Source organism: Eupeodes corollae, chromosome 1, assembly GCF_945859685.1.
Source record: "Eupeodes corollae chromosome 1, idEupCoro1.1, whole genome shotgun sequence".
Classification (NCBI taxonomy): Eukaryota; Metazoa; Arthropoda; class Insecta; order Diptera; family Syrphidae; genus Eupeodes; species Eupeodes corollae.
In genome coordinates, this window is record NC_079147.1 from 173502056 (window position 1) to 173523799 (window position 21744).

The following is a 21744-nucleotide window of genomic DNA, read 5'->3' on the forward strand; positions in this document are numbered from 1 at the left end:
CCAAGTAGTGCGGCTTTTTTGAAAAGAAGTGATTGGTATGCTATAGTAAACAACAAAACTTAGACAAAGACGTGAAAGCGGCTGCCGATAATATCAACTCACCATCGATTGCTCTGAATTTCCTCAATGTTTCGATCACTAGTCTGAAAAAAATGTTGAACATCGATGTCGGATTTTGAACAACGATGTAATAGTTTATTTTCGAAATGTCATCTTTTCTGACGAAGCGCATTTCCATCTAAACGGCTACGGTTATAAACAAAATTGGCGCATCTATAACTTCGAAACCGTATATTCATAATGTTTTGCGGATTGTAGAGTGGTGGCATCATTGGACCAATTATACTTTCGAAAAAAGGTAGTTTAAGTGCAAGGTGGAAGTTACCAAGCCATATTAACCGAATTTTGTATTTAATGAAATGAAAAATGGAAAAATAAAGAAAAAAAAAAGAATTAAATAAATAAAATTTAATAGGTAAATATTTTACGTTACTGTTTTTTTTTTTTTATTTTACCTTTTTTTTTTCGGAAAAAGAAGATAATCGTTCTCAAACATGTATTTGCTTATAAACTTATTAATAAAATTTAAATAAAAAATAAAGTGGTTTATTCTTAATAAGTTTCAAAGAATCCAATTCGGCGTTTTATCACTAAATTTTAAATTAATTTCAAAAATTCAATAGAAAAGTCGAATCATCTTAAAACAAAATGTAATTTTAAACACTAAATCAGAACCACGCGTTAAGTTGGGTCGAGATTTGATAGGCTTCTTATAAAGTAGGGCAAACTTAGGTCAGTTTAATGGCCCATTATGATACGACATGAATCTTGAGGCTTTCTTTTAATCTCAATGAAACCAGTTTGAGTCCCTTACGAAACTTGAGAGGCTGATGATGATCTAGATCGTCTAAATTGTTATAGACGAATTCTCCTAGGTAATTCTTGCGGTTTTGAGCTAGAGCAGGGCATGTACAGAGAAGGTGAAGAACTGTTTCCCCCTCTTTCTCACCCATAAAGCTTCTGGAAAAGTCATTTGAGAATACCGCGTGACGTGCATTCCTATTAGACAGTGCCCGGTTAAGACACCGATTGACCACAATCATCTTTATTGCTTTAAATCTAGTGTAGGCCAAAGGTGAATATTCAACTGTTGTACCATCTCTGTTTGAGGTGATAGACAGTTATGGACTGTTATAGAGTTTGTAGAGACAGAATCCAGAGGTTTGATAGCGGCCTGACCATCTGAGAAAATACTGATATCAGAAGTTGATATAACGTTTTCCTTAAGCCAGGACAAGACTTCTTTTATCGCCAATATCGGCGTAGATCTTTAAAATTGATTTGCGAACATTTACCTGTTTTGGTTATAAAAACAAAACTACTTTAACTTCTCCAGGACCAGATGGTAAAAACTGACACAAGGATTAGTGCAACCGAGACCTACGAATTTTCAAAACGTAATGTTTGCGCCACCTAATTTATTTATTTATTTTAATGTAGCTTTAAACCCGTTGATAAAAAGTATAGTTAAGTTTTCTTAAAAATTTTTTTATTGATTAATTTATTTGTTTAATTTTTTATGAATTGAACAAAAGAAAGGAAGACACTGGATGGCGTAACAAACAGCTTCTCAAATAAAATAAACAAATTTACAATGACAATTGTCAGCTGTCAAAGCGCTACAAAATAGAAAACAGATATATTCGAATGATGAGCTCGAGCTTACGATATTTATGTCTAAAGCCAGCCCAAAGCTTGAGGTAAAATTTTAGATTGCCTTTTGTTAGAGCCCATTGTTTCTATTCAATATGTCGAAGCCGGACCATTAAAGTCCAGCTAAACAAACATATGTATGTATATCTATAATTATTATGATATTATAAAAAAAAAACACACACATACACATACATATGTACGAGTCGAGTAAAGTAGTAAGGTATAAAACTGATTTTTTTTTAAATAATGTTGAACATTTTTTCTTCGGCTGTAACATAATAATTACAGTAATTTTCTACAAAATCGAAAAAATACCGATATTAAAAGATTATTGTGGAATATATTTTAGAAACAAAATTCTTTCGCTGGCTTCTTTATTGCTTACCACCCAACACAATATTCTCCCACCTGAGGAGAAAATGAAGCTCGTAATATACTCCCCACATAAACAAAAATATCCAAAATACAGATACAATACAAAAGAGTACATATGTATATGTAAATGATCAAGAGAACAATAAGACAATCCCTAGAACTGATTCCTGGTGAGCCCATAAATCACATTATTAGAAAAAACTTTTCAGGACTCCAATCAATTTGTATGTGATTGTATAATATAGGTGTGTATGTATGTGAGTATAAAGTTATGGTTGAAAAGATTGGTGAAGATGTGAAGAAATTCGATTTTAATTTCTAATATCACGACGAACGACGGACGACAACTAACAACAACTCATATCTCGAAGAAAGGATAATTGGATCTGAAATTGTTTTCCAGTTGTGCCTAATAGAGCATGTCATAGATCAAGTTTCACCCGAGGTGGTCCTTGTGGGTAGGTATATGGTTGTGTATGCAGTATTTCGTAGGTAGGTATAGCATAATAATAATTTTGTTTTGAAAATTGAACTGCCAGTAAATCATAATCCCTTTCCCTACTTCATTTCCCTCTCTCTCTCCCTATCCCTTGGTCTAACTTTATCTGGTTCACATGGGTGAGGGTTTTGCTAAATTTCCCTCAATTCCACATAAAACAAAGGTAGTGTTGGTTGTGTTTGGGGGTTTGTGGGCTTTCTCGGCCTTGTTATACCTACCTTTCTACATATATAGAAGAGGCTGATAATGCCGACCAAGCGAATATACCTATACGATAACGACGACGACGACCTAAACACCTATTCACATGGCATATGCAGCAAAACAATTTCATGGTTGATTTATGGTCTGGCATCTTTAGATGTGTGAATGTGAGTACCTTAATCCACAAAAGCTTTCGCCACATAATGCTGAGTATATCGAAAACCACATTTACCATGTGGTGTTCGATAACTTTTAGTGGAAATTGGAGCATAACCCACCGACATACGACCAACGACGATGAGGACGAGACTACGACGCACGCCGGAAAGCAGAAAAAGGTCCAAAAACCTAAATTATTCGATTTAATACGCCAGCGAAGTTGACTCACAACAATATAAGAGTATTATATTATATTAAAAAATAGTCCATTACAGTTAAATACTTCGGCAAAATGTATACATACTTTTTTTTCCGTCAGAAGACTATTTTTTCGATTAAGGTTCTATGTAAGCGGTAGTTTCTCTGTTCTATTTCTTTCCTTTCCGAACTCATAATGATGATTAATAACGTTCGTATGAAATGGAGTAGAACTCCTTCAATAACCTCATATACAGTACATAGAATTTTGCCTGGCCTACACGTCTGCATAAACAGAAACTCAAAAAGGTAGCAGGCAGACAAAGCCTTCCGGTATTGGGGTGCGCTGTCACTTTAGCTTAGGAGCTTGTTACACACGTTGAAAAAATGACGAAGGCATCTGGCGGCCGGCGCGGCGCGGCGTGGCGGCGTGACGGCCGGCGTGTCTCCGACGACAACGACGACCCTTTTACATCTCAAATTGCAATTTCCGTCCGCCTGTGATGTAGAAGTAAATATATATATAGACCAACTATGTAATTCAAGCTTTTGCAATGAAATTTTCTAGCAGAAATTTACTCAGAAAATGGAGAAAATTTATTAATTCAAAATACTTTTTTTTTGATTGACCGAGATTAGAATGGATGTACATTCTGAAAAAAATTTAAGTAAGCATGCGTTTCAGAGTAAAGTAGGTGGTACCAGATATATCCATATATAAAAAGGGCTGGTCAAAAAATAAAATATGTCAATTTTAGGATAGCATAAATCTAGCTGATTTGATGAAATTCCAAGCTTCATCGAATACATCGACCAATAAACTCTCCGTTCATTAATAGGGTAGAAAAGTTATGAAGCCTTAGGGCTTACAAACAATTAAACAGAAAATTAATTATTTTTACTGGTACCTTGCGATGGTAGAGAGGTATTTTGTATCTAGAGTAATGATATTTATACACCCGCCATATGTGAGGGTGATTGAGAGATATGGTTTTGATTATGATTGTGTAGCCTTAGATATCTCCTCTGCACGCACCGGGATGAGTAGTAAGTTTGTTAAAAATTGTACATAATTATGAAATGTATGTTTTTACAGTACATAGATGAATGTAACTAAATTAATACGTATCGAAACAGAATAATACAATTTTCAATATTTTTTGACGTTGCAAAAAAACACAAATTAAATTTCACTGACAAAATGTTGCCTAAATTATGTGGATTTAATTTTTGTTTTAATCAACAAAACCTTATCGGATTTGCCGCAAGATATATTTGATAATTCAAGTAACTTTTGGTAATTTTGAAATTTTAAATTAAATAATGTGAATATTCTAATGAATTTGGTATAGATATTAAGCTTATTATTTTAGGTTTTGTTCGAGGTTTGTAATTGACAAGTTGAATTGTTTAATGTTTTGAAAATATTTGGTTTAAAGAGGTGCTTTAAAACACTCAAAATTTTATTACTTTCAGTAATTATATGCTCTTGACTATATATGATGAGTCTGAGTTATAAATAAAATGTGTCAAGTTTCAAAAGCCTAAATCTAGGCTGGTTAAATGTGAAATTTCTTTTGAATTTGGTTAGCTGTTGAAATAATTCCTGGAAAAGAAACATGAACAGTTGGATAATTCATTCCACCTTAAGTATTAACTAAAATGAATTAAATGAGCCAGGCTTTAACTATAGATGCACTCCTACTCTTTACCAGTTCACTGCTGTATGACAGAAAAATGAATGTGTTTTTTTTTTATTTCAGTTGTTATAAACTTCCCATATGAATATAATCGGTCCGAATTGCAAATCTTGACATTTCTCGACGTTTCAAGGTTGCTAGAATCTAAATAAAAGATTTATGGAGAGATTTCTGTGTGTGTGTGTGTACCAGTTCGTAAGTCGTTTGGTTAACCCATAATATCAAAAAATTATTATTGATAATTAAAATTATTATTGATTTTCGATTTAAATATCTTTTCAAAAATAAAAAACAAATTGGATTTAAACTAGTTTCATCTTATAGAAAATATTGTTTTTGACAATTAGTTACATTCGTATAAAAATCCAACAGTCATTTTTTTCATACAAATTAAAATCTACAAAAAATACTACACAAAATTGGTAAAAAATCATGATAAATTCTCGATACCACGTAAATAAATGAAGATATTGACATCAATGATTTCATTTATGCTAAACTTTTCTATACAAAAACAATCTGTATTTGTTTATATGAGAAATGCTGATAAAATTGGTAAAAATTGGTTTTAGACTAAAAATCTCGTTTATAAAAAAAGCGCTGAAATCAAACTGATTCATCATACACAAAGAAGGGGTTGGTGGAGGTGTGTACTCTAAACGACCTGAATTAAGTCTCTCATTCCGCCTTCCCAATCATTGTAGCGTGTTCCAGGCGGAACTTTTGGCGATTAAGGAAGTCTTGTCTTGGCTCAAAGAAAACGTGATATCGACATCTGATATCCGTACTTTCTCTGACAGCCAGGCCGCTATCAAATCTCTGGACTCTGTCTCTACAAACTCTATAACAGTCCATAACTGTCGATCATCTCTAATGGAGATGGCGCAACAGTTTAATATTCACCTTTGCTGGGTGCCGGGCCATAGAGACATTCCAGGTAACTGTAAAGCAGATGAACTCGACAGGAACGGTACAGTACAGCCCATCCTACCACGTTTGGCAAGTACTGGCATACCAATCGCTACTTGTAAAGTGTTGCTAACGCAAGACGCTGCGTGTCAAGCGTGTCAAGCCACAAAAAAAAAAAAACGGTCAACACTGGATTTAAAACGTTCAAGGTGCTTGCTCTCTCTAAGCAGATCGCATATAAGCTCGATAATAGGTGTCATAACCGGACACTGTCTAATAAGATAGCACGCCACGAGACTAGGCGTAATGACTTTTGCAGAAGCTGTATGGACGAGGAAGAGGAAGAAACGATTCTTCATCTTCTATGCACACGACCTGCTCTAGCTCGAAAACGCAGGAATTACCTAGGAGAATTCTTCTTTAACGATCTAAACGATCTAAATCATATCGGTGTAATCAGCCTCTCACGTTTCGTAAGGGACTCAAACTGGTTCCATTGAGCTTAGGAGGAAGACTCAAGATTCATGTGGTATCACAATGGGCCATTAAACTGGCCTAAGTGTGTCCGTTCCCATCTTGGACAGCCACTATAACCTAACCTATCATACACAAAATATTATTGGTAATTTTTAGTAACTGAAAACTTTTTTAGCAAACCACACAAATCTACAAAAGCAATTAAAAATCCGATAAAAATGGGTTTAAGTCTTTACTCGAAAGTGCATTTAGTTGAATCGCCTAATTTTGAACTTAAGTGATGCATGCATCTTTCCCAAAAAGTTCTTTTTTAGTTCGTGTTTTTTTTTTATAAAGACTTCTTCAATAAAAAAAATAAACTCTTTCCAAGTAAGATTACATGCTTCCGTTAACCTTCTATAATGCTAAAACCTACATAATCAATTTGATATAAATATTTCAATATAATAAGCTGTCACCCGCTGAATCGCTTAATCTATTCGATTTCAATTAACTTCCTAATCATTCATCCCGTTCCTCGTTTCCCTGTACATCTCCAGTCTACTCCAACCGTCATGTCACTATAAACAATGAAGACAAAATAAAAGATACAAAACGTCAGATATACTCGCATTTTAATATATAAATCAGTGCACACTGCTTCGGGTGCGGTGCGGTTGTGCTGTAAGTAAGAGAACTCCATTAGCAACATCAAATATGAATTTATTCACTCACAGAAAAGCAGGGCGAAGGAGCAACAAATAACGAAAAAAAGGAAGAACGACTCAGTTTCATTGTCAGCAGTGCCAGAGTGGTGCATCGCACTTTTCTTTGTTAACTAGACGGGCGTGCGACAGCAGCTTCAGACATACACTGATGCTGTTAAAACGAACGTGCAGTGCGCCAAGATGTCTTATTAAATCCATTATATCAAAACAGTATTGTAGCCATTTTCTGCCAATTTTGAAACGATAATCCAAATGGAAATCTCCATAACAACATCGCCCAAGTTTCATAAAGAATAGATAAGCTGACTGAGATACACATATTTTACTGCATCACGTTAACATTCAAGTCAAATTGTGTAGCTTTTACAGTTATATTGTAACTCCCTGTTGCTGGCACTAATGTAGATTGTAAATCTCTGACATTTTGAGGCGCTGGAGTGTGCAATGTATTTTCCCTCCAACTTACATAATTTTGCGATGAAAATTTCATTTGAAATTCACCAGTGATCCTTCATAACCTCATTATCGTAATAGTAGAACTAACAGCACCTACATTTCGTCCTTTTGGTTTAAAAGCAAGTGCATACATATGAATGTCTATGGGAAATATTGGAATTGTTTATTTTCACAATGCGTTGATTCTTTCTGCGTCTCAGCATAGCTGGACGTTATAATAATCATGCTAAACAGTGGAGATGATATTTTGGAACCTTAAAATATTTTGTTTTTCTGAGGTTTATTGCTAAAATCATTTATATTTATATAGAAAAAGTTACTCCTGGAAATTGTACCAAATTTTAAAAAATGTCTAAGAACATAATAAAGGCTTTGGTAAAAAACAGACAATTGTGTTGCTATAAATTCAAAGCTGTGCACGTTGTTGTTTTTATCATTTTTTATGTTTCTTGTTTTTTTAGAGAGTCCTTCATTTATTTTTAGCACCACCTCCATTATTGAATGGAACAGAAAAAAGGATTAATGCATTGATTTTTTAGAAAATAGACCAACATATTATCATTTAATTTGATCGTCTCAGGGGAACATCGTAGTAGAACCGCAGTCGACGCTGAGAATATGGAAAGATCACTTCTCCAAATTATATAACGGCGATGACGAACCGAATTCCGCTGTAAGGGAGATAGAGCCACTCAAACTCGGCGACGCAGATCAACAATTCCGCCTACCCGACCTTGACGAAGTGAAGATAGCTATATCTAAACTTAAGTCAAACAAAGCTGCTGGAGCTGACGGCATCGCTGCCAAACTATTCAAAGCATCAGGCGATGACTTGGTACGGAGCATGCACCAACTCATCTGCAAAATATGGTCGGAAGAAAGCATGCCCGATGAGTGGAATCTCAGCATAGTGTGCCCGATACATAAGAAAGGAGACCCTCTAAACTGCGCCAACTACAGAGGCATCAGTCTCCTTAACATTGCGTATAAGATCCTCTCTGCCGTATTATGTGAACGTCTGAAGCCATTCGTCAACAACCTGATTGGTCCTTATCAGTGTGGCTTCAGACCAGGAAAGTCCACTATCGACCAAATATTCACACTACGGCAGATCTTGGAAAAAACCCAGGAGCTTCAAATCGATACGCACCATCTCTTTATCGATTTCAAAGCCGCGTATGACAGCATCTTTAGGGAAGAGCTCTACCGAGCAATGTCTAGTTTTGGCATTCCTGTCAAACTTATCCGTTTGTGCAGAATGACGATGGAGAATGCACGCTACTCTATCAAGTTCGGAAAAGATCTTACCGATGCATTTGATGTCAAAAAAGGTTTTAGATAAGGCGATGCACTGTCATGCGACTTCTTCAACATCGTTCTGGAAAGAATTGTACAAAACTCAACCGTCAACACTAGAGGCACAATCTTCCAAAGGTCCATCCAATTACTCGGATACGCAGATGATATTGACATAATTGGAAGATTAAACCGTGATGTCAGTGGAGCGTTTTTGAGCATTGCGACGGAAGCGAAGAAGATGGGTTTAGTGGTCAATGAGGGCAAGACCAAGTATATGCTGTCATCAAAAAAGGACACTGAACGACGACGTCTTGGACAAAACGTCACCATGGACAGCTATAACTTTGAGGTAGTTAAGGACTTTGCCTACCTAGGCACCGCTATTAACACAGACAACGACACCAGCGCTGAAATCAAACGAAGAATAACTCTTGCAAAGCTTCTTTGGACTTAGAAAGCAATTGAGAAGTAAAGTAATCTCTCGAGCATGTAAAATCACCATCTACAAGACAGGTTCTCATTTATGGCGCTGAGGCCTGGAAACTGTCAAAGAAAGATGAGAGCGTCTAAGGATGCTTCGAGAGAAAAATTCTTCGGGTGATTTTTGGTCCCGTACGCTTAGATGGAGAATGGAGGAGAAGATATAACGACGAACTGTACGGGCTGTGCAGCGACTTTGACCTAGTTAGCAGAATTAAAGTCCAACGACTTAGATGGTTAGGTCATGTAGAGCGGATGGACATCAACGCTCGAGCCCGGAAGGTGTTCGAATCCAATCCCGAGGGACGGCGACGCAGTAGAGGAAGACCGCGACTCAGGTGGCGCACCCAGGTGGGAGAGGACCTCAACCAACTTGGCTGGACTAGGGACCGAGCTGGCTGGAGACGCTTGTTGGTTGAGGCCCAGGTCCGCCCCGGACTGTAGCGCCACCTTAAGTAAGTAAGTAAAATTTGGTCTTATTTTTACTTTGCTCTGAAAAGTGCAATAATTAGATAATTCTCAAGTTGTATGGGGAATATACTCGTACATAACTGTCTGGTAAGTAATCCAGAAAGTGAAATCCTGATTGTACCATATGAACCTTAAAATGTAGTCAACCATTTAATGCTCTTAGGCTTAGTTTTAATTTTAACTGGAATATTCCAAACATTTTTAATGTTATTCAAAATGAATTGTTCTTTGAGCACTTTTACACAAACAAGTTATGAAACAGAATAGTGCAATATTTGGGTGACCGTGCAAGTAAACATTATGCCTGTTTATCTTGCAACTCATTTTGCCCCACTGTTCACCGTGGTACTGACGTCGACGTCAGCATAACTTCAGCACCGTCATCGTTCCTGAAAAATTTTACATGTATGGATGCAAATAATGCGCCAAACTCATAAAGTGAGTTGAATAGATGGATAGTTGGATAGACGGAAATATACCTATATACAAAAATAAGCATGTGTTTATAGAGTAGTATAGGTGTGACTAAGCTACCCATTTAGTTCTCTCAACAGAGTCTGTTGTTAGTTACGCAACAAGATATGAAATTATTTTCTGTAAATAACTTGATGTGCGTGGTTTACCTTTATCATGTTATATATGTACATATACATATACATATTTACAGCGTTTCGTGTTCCTGACGATAGTTCCGTTACTTGGTACAGTTTGGTCTATAATTTTATGATTTCAATTTTGCTTTCATTTTTAGAAGCTATTTAGAGATACCTAATACTCAAACTCGTGCTACGAAAACAGCAGCTCCATCGGCGGACTACGACCATATCTTCAACCACTTATGATTAAATTGTATCATTACAATATTCTGATATGATGGTAAGAGTGGGAAAGAAAACTGTAACGATAGATGTTTTGGGTATATGTATATACATCTGGATAAGGATGAATTATGAATTAAGGCTCAAATTAATGTTAGGTGATTTATACAAAAAAAAAAAAAAAAACAATCAGGTGGATAATAACATACATATATGTACATAACTAGTCATAAGCAAGTTGGATATGGAAGGCATGGATGATAGGTATTTGAAATGTGTACGTTTGATTGAGTTCAAGGGATATTGAGTAGGCTAATATTGGATGTCCTATAGGTACAGAAAGCAAGAACTGATGTACTAGGATAATTTATTATAAATGAGAGAAAATGTTAATTGAAACTTCATTTTGTCCACATACATAAGACTGTAGATGATTATGAAAGAATTATTGGAAAATAACTGCTCGAATAGGTAATTTCACGAATTAATTGATATTGTGGAGCTGACTTTGATCATCAGGTCTTCTTTCAAATATATTTGGCAAATGTATTTACATATATTCCCAAGAAGATCCATTAAATAAATAATAAATTAGGTGGCGCAACAGTTCGTAGAGAACCAGGGCCTAGTGACTTACAACTCTCAACCACTCCTGTTTGCGAGTAATTGCAGGGATGGAGGGGACCTACAGTTTTATATGTCGAATCCGAACGGCTTATTTAAGAAATCACTTTTTCATGACAAGAATTACTCTTGAAGAATTTGTCAATTCCTCGCAAGAGGGCATAAAACTTAGGTGGCACAGGCAGGGATTGAACCCAAGAACTCTCGGATGACAGTCCAATGCACTTTTTTTTCATTCATTCATTTTTATTACTTTAATCTTAGACCTATCTTAAAGCTAGACAAACATTAATAAAACTAGCCTAATTAACCATAACTTATAACTAACTTACTGGTCCCATACGGACACTCTAAGTTAAAAAATAATACTTAATGCTAATGCCATTTGGCCCTAAGATCTATTTAATTTCAATTCCATTTTATTTATTTTTGTATTCATTAGAAAATTTAGAAAAACTTATATCAATATCCTTTTATATTTTTACTTAAAAACTACTTAAAATAAGTCCCTAATACAAAACTTAAAGCAAACATACAATACCTATTCTACCTATAAACTACTTAAAACTAGAACAACCACAGCAGCAAATCTAATTGTCTAACATTTTTTGGTTTTTCATATATTGTTATCTTTTTTTTTGTATTTTTTAAATATTTTTTATTTGTTTTTTGTTCCATTTTATTAATTATTTTTTTTGTTTTTTTTTTTTGTATTTTTTGCATTTTATTTTTGTGACACTATGCCTATTCTACTTAAAACTAAACTCTAAAACTATAAAAAAAAAAGTATGCAAGCCGGCCAAGGCTTAAAACCCCATCCCGAGTACCCACTATCAAGTGCTGATTGAAGCCACCAACACTGACTGGTTCTCCTGCTTCAGCCTATCAGTTGTCTTGTTCGGACACAGCCCTACTGAACCGAAGGAGCTCTGCTCCGCCTTGTGCCATGACGTCCAGATTGTACAGGAGTCGCCTATCCACGGTTCGTCGTCTGATGTGGTAGATTAGCAGAACTGCCAATCTATCCTGTATCAGGCCGTATCTATCTAAAAAGAGGAATGCCTCTGGTGGAATGAAGCCGCTCAAGCGTGCACTTTCAAAATACTCGTCGTTGGGATAGAACGCCCCGAGAATTAAATTATTGGTCGAAGACCAATAATTTAATTCTCGGGCAATGTGACCTCGAGCGAGTTTTATCAAAAAATTGTCAATTCTGTTGATTCGAGCCCCGTTGTATAGGACCTCATTAGTATAGTAATGCACGTAAGAAGATTCGGCTGTTCGAAATAAGCCGGTACAGTGTCGTAAAACTGCCGCTCGAACACCCGAAACTTCTCCATTTGGGAAAGGGCAACGTTGAACCACACAGGACCACCATAAACGATCATCAGCCGTATGAGGGCCATGTAGCAAATTACCTTCACTCTTGGGTCAGGCCGACTGCTTAAAAACAGCGAAGGCTCCTGGGAGTAGCATTTATATGTCTGTCGAAATAGAAATACTGATCGAACCAGATACCGAGGTACTTCACTACACTTTTACTCGCTAATGGCTGCCCGTGTAGATCAACGATGACCATCTTGCGCCAATTCCTGCACGTATCTCTCGTGGCCCTAGCGGACGGAATCCGGAACAGAATTGTCTCCGACTTTTGGACGGTGCAAGAGAATTCTAATAACCTCCACCTTTCGGGCAGTCCAACGCACTAACCATCATGCCACGGGTATTACATCCATCCATTATTATTCTTTAATATCTCACAAGCCCAAAATGCGACTGATTTAAAATTAGTGGAAGAAAAGTAACCATTTTTTTCCAAACTAAAAAATCACAAGCAAATTTAGAATATTTTAGGTAAATGATAAAGTAGATACTAGGTCTTAGATTAGTTTTAGGGAAAAAGATCTTCTTTAACCATTTGCTTGGTTTGAATGTAATAAACTCATTTTTAGGTGCCTCTGTGTGGCGTGATGAAGAACTGTCAATCCAGTGGTCTTGGGTGAATTAGCTGCCTGTGTCACCTCCTGCTAGAGTAATTCTTGTCATGAAAAGTGCTTTCTCAAATTATCTGTTCTCACATTACTTGCACACATGAATGGTTGAGAGTTGGTTGTCACTATCCCTCTTTCTCTACGAGACGTTTTTATTTATTTTTGATTGTCTTTTTTTTTTAAATAAAAACAAAAACAAACTATTAAGAATGCTAGAAATTGTTACACATTGTTTTTTACTTCAATACTGATAGGTGAAAATAATTTTATAATACACAAAAATCGTATCAAATAACGTTAAAGTAAGAAAATGTTGCTCCAAAGCCTTAAAGTCCTTAGAGATAAAATAGAAATTCTATAGCAGATATTGTGTATTGTTTAAAATACATACAAAATCAAAAGTGTGTAAGCCCTTACCCTTTTCCAAATCATATGACAATCTCCCTCTAACGGAGAAGATACACCAACTAATGCTAAACTATGAAAACGTTATCGGCCTTCCTAGAAAGACCAACATGGTCTACAAGAACATAAGCAATATTCATCATGGTGTTACAAATCTCACCGAAACTTGGTTAAGCTCTTCTTTTATGGAAACAGAAATAACATTCCAATTTTCAAATTTAGCGTCGAGATCGTCGTATTAATACTATCATAACAACTGTAGTGGTAGTGGTTTATTAATTGATGTTCAAAGGCGATTGATTTCTAGTCTGGTCTACGACTTTCCAATGTCTGATCTAAACTTAACCAATTAAGTGGAATTATTATTTTCCAAAGATTAAAGAAACAAAACTTGTAGAGGGAGATTATCACCATCCTGTATTACCTATTTCATTGAGTTTAAATATAATTTGTTCACGCCATATTTCTAAGAATCAGCATATTTTTAATTCTATTAAATGTTACTTTACTCATCTATGTAATCTCCTAAATATCATGGATTACAATATAGTAAAATACGAATCTTTAATAGAAGCCCACCTTGGTTAAATCTGCATAGTAAATTTATTAACTATTCAAAGCTTTTTTAGTCGGACTACTGAAATGGAACAGAAACTGAACCCTGGTTCAATTAATGGTTTATGCAATGTGCAATATATATGCCGTCTCATTTTTAAAATCAATTTTGGAATACTGTGACCTTTAAACCTTCTCGTCAATATTTATAATATAAAAATGTATTGTTTGATTTAACTTATTTAATATATTATTACTGGTATTGCCGTTTAACGAATTGAATTATTAAATTAGCATTTAAATGCGTACAATCAAACGCTGCAACTGTGGTTGTCAAAATATCAGACAAAAAAGAATGCTTAAATTAAGTATGTATTTACGATGCTCAATTTTTATGTTTGAACAATTTAAATCAAATTTAAACCCTTTTGAAATTTCCAAAATATTCTTTTGATTTAAAACCCTCTCAAAGGAACCCAGGATGAATTGCAGAATGTCCATGTCCTATCCCTTCACAATGCATAATAATTGGTCGTCGGCCTGCCAGTGCATTCAAAGTAAACATTTCAATTAATTTAAATTGAAATTTATTGCATATGAAGCAAATGTAAGAAAAATCAGTAAATTATAGCTGAAAATTTCATTGCAAACGTAATAACCAAATTAAATTCACAAAAGGCCCACATGCTGACAACTATTTTATTTAACAGAGGATGAAGATTTTGCAGTTCACAGATTATTAATTTTTTTTTTTTTTTTGTAAAAGAAACATAAATATGCATCGAAAAAGAAGAAATACACAGATGCATTTAATTGACTACTTTATATTGTACAACTATGAGAAGCAAATTGTGTGTCACAAAATATTCAGAATAAAAGTATTTAATAAAATTGGTTCATAAATAGCTTCTGCTAAGCACATACAAAACTTAATGTTAAGGACGGCTTTGTTTAGAAACAGTATTGTATTTCTGGAATTCCTTAACAAGGCAAACAAAATTATTAAATACAAAATAAGTATCATAAGCCAGAAGAAACTGTGTTTTAGGCATACTATATCAGAATCCGTTATAGACCTATAAAAAGTAGCACTTTTACAGCTTTTGATACAAATAAAATCCATAGATGTTGAGGTTTTAATTTTTTTTTAGTCAAACATAAAATGGAAAACAATTAAATAAGTTTTACGAAAACAAAAACATAAACCTGTGCATGTTTTCTCATTTAATTACGTAGGATGAAGTAGGTATTTTCTCATTAAATTTTAATACTAACTTAAGCTTAATTCACCATAATCATAAAATGCTGACTAAAGCACTAAGAAAATATTTCTGTGCAGTTATTTGAAAATACATTTGTTGATATAAAATGAGATAAGAATTTTAAAGAGGATGAATTGGTTTCGATGAATTGGATAACTGACAAAAACATTCTTTAGTATCATTTTATTTATGAAATTTCACTTTAGATTTGTGGTTGAATTCGAATACGCAGTCAATGAAAACAGAAGCTAGTTTGAAAATATACTTTTTAATTGTTTGCTTACTTTTTAATAGTATTTATTATAAAACACTAAATCTAAACAATAAAATTCTGTGTTTCAAATATCTTTAAAAAATTCAAGCCAGTGTTTAACGCACAAAGATACCTTGTGGCAACTCCAACGTTTTGTGTAATAAAATGCCCTTAAGTCGTTGAATTATAGATACAATCAATTTATTCGACTTCCCAAAGATAATAAACCCATTTTGCCAATTATTTTAAATTAAATGGACGATAACATTATTCAATAAATTGTGCAAATTTATAAAACGATTATTGAATGAGGGTCGTTTAATTTGTTCCTTTTTTTTGTTTCTCTTTTGTATGGTTCAACCCATTTTGTAAAAAACCTCTTTATAGCAATTCATAAAATATCCTTTCACAAATCGTTTGCACCAGATTTTCGACAAAAAAGATAAATAAACGAAACCAAAAATCAGAAATAAAATAAATCAAACCATTTTGCTTCATTAGCATTTGTGTCTGTGTGGTTAAAGCTGTCATTCATCTGTTTCGTCAACTGCTTTAGGCACTTTCGTAATACAGCATGACATAGCACTCTAACTGAAGCATCAGGCCCAGGCAGTATCCATAAGAAAGAGCAATTTTCGAAAAGAGGTTTTAATTTACAATGAACCAAAAGAAATAATAAAATAACAAAAATAATATGAAAAAAGGAACTGAGGAGCAAAACATAAACACCAAAATAGAACACCCTCTGATGAGATCAAAGATATAAAACAAAAGTGTGGCAGAAGGTCTAGCCTTACTGATTTCAAAGTGATGATGCTGAGCCCTCTCTCTCGTCTGCATTGATGAGGATGAATGTGTCGATTATGACAACGACGACGAAAACATCGACGTCGGGCCCCATGTGGCAAAAAAAAACATCCGGACCTGTTATAAGAATCTTTTTTCCTGATCTCTTAAGCGCCAGACGGTGTAGTACTTCTTATTTTCCTCTACCTCGTACGTAGTGCTACAGGGACACCACCCTAAAATTATATTGAATTGACTTTAATAATTACTTTATCGTACTGCTTGAAGGCAATTGTAATACCATGGTCACGATGCACATATCTCCTTTAACCGAGTTTCCATTCATGGCATAGAACTACCTTTAAATGGCGTTTGTCTGGAAAGTAAGCATTTGGAAAACTCCTTAAAACTCCCATGATAAAAAACCCATAGCATTTATTCGATTAATCCAGAACCAATTTTCAGATCTTTCTGACATATTAGAACTCCTTACTGTTTCAAAAGGTTTAGCAATTAATTATTTGATTACCAAAGAATTGTTATATTTTTAACGAATTAAGTCTTACATTTACAAACATTTAACGTCTTGCTGAAATTTTCTGAAAAAACACGGCATGTTCTCTTACTATAGAAACTGTCTATGCTAATAATGTTAACTCCACATTATTTTTGTTTCGCTTCCCTGTTTTTCTACATCTATTTCTAACTTTAAAATGATGGTAACCCTTTAAGTATGCCCTCCCTCCATAAGTGTGCCTTCATTTTGATTGAGGGTGTGCTACATATTTTAACGAAAAACAATTAATTTTCATAATAAATTTACATATCGCTCGAAGTTAAAATTGTGTGTTTATGTTCTTTCCAGGTCGATACAACATTACTGCGTTTTTTGAATGAAAAGGTGGTGCATGGTATGAAGTTCTGATATTGACTCATTGTATACTTTACCGTTTGAAGTATCGCATGCTACGTAAAATTATTCCATCTATTGAGGAATAAAAAAGGATTATAACAACATTCACATACAGGTGACGCAAAAAAGCACACATCAACATACGTACCATAACATTGTCGGCCGTCGCCATAGCCGTCATATCGTATTCGTTTTGTTGTCGACGAAGACGTGGAAGCATAGGAGGACAGAGATTAAGCTTGTACCTTTAGACGTGTGCTTTTGTTTGTGTCAACCGTTCGGTGCCGTTCGTAAGGCGGGCGGGGAATGTGAGAAGAGTGTAGGTGTATTAGCTATCAAATGAAAGGAAAATTGTTTGATAGAAATCTGAAAATGTGCGCACTACGAAGTTGTTCCGGGTCCGGAATGAATTTCAAAAACAATGACAAATATTTGATTGGCATCGTTCTTTGGTTAATGGCTCTGCTGCAGGTGGTTCATTCGCTTGATATTGGTAAGTTAGATTTCATATTTTTTAACTCCATAAATACTACGTTATGTAGGTATATACATTTATATACAGATACGAATATTATACATACCTGTAACGGAAACAAGTTTATTTAGTTCACAGATTAGTAGTGGAGATAAGATCTACCATCATCTACCTACACCTAAAGCTCTTAAATGATATCCTTTCAGGAATGGTCATTAAATAGTTACACATTTATTATTCTACTTTATAGTGGTAAAGCTTTCTGTGTGTATATATACGTATAATATACGGTGTATACTACTTACATTTATATACCTACGCACATTTTAGCCCGTCCAAACCTCACACACTTACAACATATTGATTTGAGTGGCACTTAAAGTAGATTAATGTAAAGCAATTCCATTAAGGCCATGATAATCCAACTGGAAGCAGTTAAAAGAATCTTTATTTCTCTATTAAGAGGGATTGGTTTGGATAATATTTTGTTCTTCAGATAAAATTGATTAATTAAAGAACTGACCTAAGACGTGCCTCGACCTCATGTTTTTAGCATAATATACCTCTACCAACCTTAAACGTCAAGAAATGTGTGTGTATTTTTGGTTGGTTGTGCGGCTAAGAAGAAGGTATGATTTGAAGCTCTTAATCAAATAGCCTGATGGATAGGTAGGTTCCAATTCCAATTTATGTTTTCATTAAGGGCGTTTGGATAACAGTTTATGGAAAGTCATAAAAAAATGTTTACCTCTATGTGATGAACTAATTTAAAAAATATGTTATTTGTAGGATTTAAAAAAAGTGAGATCGATACTTTGCATGTAATGTAATACAATATACATACATATATTATGTTTATATACACATAAAGACAAATTTGATGCAAAAAGTAGTTTGGGAAGTATGTTAGTGTTCAATTTATGCTTAGGCCAAATTAAAAAAATGCAAATTTAAGTTAATTTGTAGTAAAGAAAAATGAAGGAGGCTTTTTATGTGTACAAATAACTACTCCAATGTACAGTTATATAGAAAAGATCTCTTCTAGTTGATAAAGGCCCACAAATAAATAAAATATTATCATTTGGTTCTTGAAAACGCTAATTGCTTATTCTTTTTTAAGAATGTCAAGAATGCATTGAAGGTCAACTTAGTTAAATAGTAAATAATAAAACAAAATATTAATACATATGTTAATTTAAACTGGTAAAAACATATACGACAACTTTGCGTATATGCCACACATTGTGAAAAGTGAATAAAGCGAAATTCAGAAACTGAATTCGTACTTTCTCTAAGGGTTGAAATCAACTTGAAATTAAATAAAAAAGAGGCTGGGATGCGACCCACACTGATAACTTCCCATCCCGTCTGTCGATTTGTCTTGCTTAAAAGTTTGTCTATATGTACTGGTACTCGTATCAATTTTTACCAAATTTGCGTACTATTTTTTGTAGATTTTATTTTTTATGAAAAAACGGACTGTTGGATTTTTATATAAAAATTACTGAATATTGAAAACAATATATTCTGTGAAATAAAATAAGTTTGAAGCCAATATTTTTAATTTTTGAAAAGCTATTTAAGACGAAAGTACATTTTTTCCAAGTTTTAGTATTGTGTACTTTTTAGAGTTTTATTTTTTGTAAAAAAACTTTAAATTCGATTTTTTTAAAAGCTTTACCAAATGTTGAAAACAATATTTCTTATAAGATAAAATTAGTTTGAAGCCAATATTTAAATTTTTTGAAGAGATATTTGAGTCGAAAATCAATTTTTACCAACTTTTGTTAACTTTTTCTTAGGTTTTTATTTTTTGTAAAAAAACTGTGAATTCGATTTTTCTCAAAATTTGTCCTAATGTTGAAAACAATATTTCTTATAAGAAAAAATCAGTTACAAGCTATTATCTCAAAGCTTTTAAAAGATATTTGAGTCAAAAATCATTTTTTACCAACTTTTGTTAATTTTTTTTTCGAAAACTGTCAATTTGATTTTTTTCAAACTTTAATTGAATGTTGACAACAAGATTTTTTGAAAGATTAAAGTAAATTAAAGCCAATGTCTCAAAGTTTTGAAAAGATATTTGAGTCGAAAATCAACTTTTATACATTTTTAGGTTTTTATTTTTTGTAAAAAAAACTGTCAATTCGATTTTTCTCAAAATTTTATCAGGTGTCAAAAACATTATTCTTCGTTGCACAAAATTGTGTTAAAAATGAAATCATATTTCAGTCGTAAATTTTGGAGGTGACAAATTTTTGTTTCAGTTTTATTGATTTATAAACGAAAACAGTTATATTGGTTTTTTCTAAAAAAATATACCTGTTTGGTATCACGTTACAATATATTATATAACATTTAATTCAAGTCTCTAGCATTTTTGGTTCGTAAGATATTTAGGGTTAACCAACATTTTCACCATTTTTTCAAACTGTTATGGTAAAAAAACCACCCACGCAATTATCTTGAGAGCCCTTTCTGCATCTTTGTGCCTTATTATCTGTATATAAAAATTTATTTGAAGTTGATATCTCTTCTGGTTCTTGAGCTATGGAGGACGAAAAAAACGTCGCGAACGTACGGACGTACGAGCGTACTAAAGTACGTACAAACGCACGCACAGACATCTTTCAAAAAATCTTTTATTTCGACTCTAGCTTGAAACGTCGAGAAATGTCAAAATTTTCAATTTGACAATAACTTCCTATGGGAAGTTAATAAAAAAAGTTTTTTGCCTTTTCTTTTCATACAAAATCGGAAAAAAATCGATTTAAAAGTGATATGGAAATATTTTCCTTTTAAACATTCTTGATGTAAAAAATATGTCCTACGACCATAAATAAATAATTATTTGATTTATAAATAATCAAACTAACTTAAATAAATAATTTATAATTAAAAGAAGCTTCGTGGAAGAAGTTCAACAGCTTTGACTACACCTTGCGCATTTGATATTTTTAAAAATTAGGTCGGTATTTTATAATTGTGGAATATCATTACTTCATAAAAAAAATAGTTCGACTTAGTTTCGCTTACCTTTTGACACCATTAGTCTTAGAACCTAAAATGCTCTAAGGTATAAATATTTCAGTTTTATCAACTTGCACCTCTCCCACTCTTAACAACATTTTAAAGGTAAAGTCTTATAATTTTTTTTATTTATTCTCAAAAGATAATAACATTGATATAGGGATACATTTCTTGGCTAGTTTTCTGGAATAGACAAATTGCAACGGCCTCCCCTCCGATGCATAGTGCAATATCTCCTTCTTCCAGAATCTATGTAAGTTACGATGTATTAAAAACTGCCCCTGGTCATTAGTACTTTTGATACGTTTTTGGGCTGTGTCTCGTATTTGGAGGCCTTCGAATCTATAATATACATTATAATAATCTCATTCTTAAAAAGACATTATAAAATGGATTTGTTTTCTTTTTCTTGGTGCTTAAAATATCAAAATATCAGAAATCTGTTTAAGGACCAAACAGATACAATATCTACCTTATTAGTTCTTATAACTTTTTAAAGTGTACAGATATGTATACATGGATGTATGTTATGATATAAAATGTACGTACATATACAAAAACAAAGGCAGCTATTACCCTCTAGCACAACTTATGGTACACAAGAAAAATAGAATTATTTTATGAGCTGAACGTAAACATTTTATTATTCAGTAAAACTAGTTTTATTGATTTAAATTACTTTTTTAGTAATTAAGATTTGTTCATACAATATTTCCTATGGATATATGTACATGTGTGAATAATATTTTGTTGGAATTTAATTGAAAGAAATTTGATAAATTTATTTATTTTGTTTTAATAAGTATAATGAGCAATTTCACTAATTCATTATTTTTGTCAATAAACTACTATTTTCTTTTTTTTTTAATCATAATAAAGTGTTTTGCTCTTTCTGATTGAAATGATTCAATTAGAATTATAAGGATTATCGATTTCAAAGCAATATTTTTGATTACATTATTGAACACATTTGGATTTGTCA

The 21744-nt window shown here is 33.5% G+C and overlaps 1 protein-coding gene across 1 annotated transcript in view; it reads left to right on the plus strand.

Moving 5' to 3' along the window:
* Positions 1-21744, plus strand: part of LOC129939589 (discoidin domain-containing receptor 2-like) — a 100937-nt gene that overhangs the window by 27234 nt on the left and 51959 nt on the right. Inside the window, exon 2 of the mRNA XM_056047657.1 lies at positions 17210-17750. Coding sequence (XP_055903632.1) covers positions 17597-17750 — 154 coding nt within the window. The 5' untranslated portion in view covers positions 17210-17596. The remainder of the gene's footprint in view (positions 1-17209; positions 17751-21744) is intronic.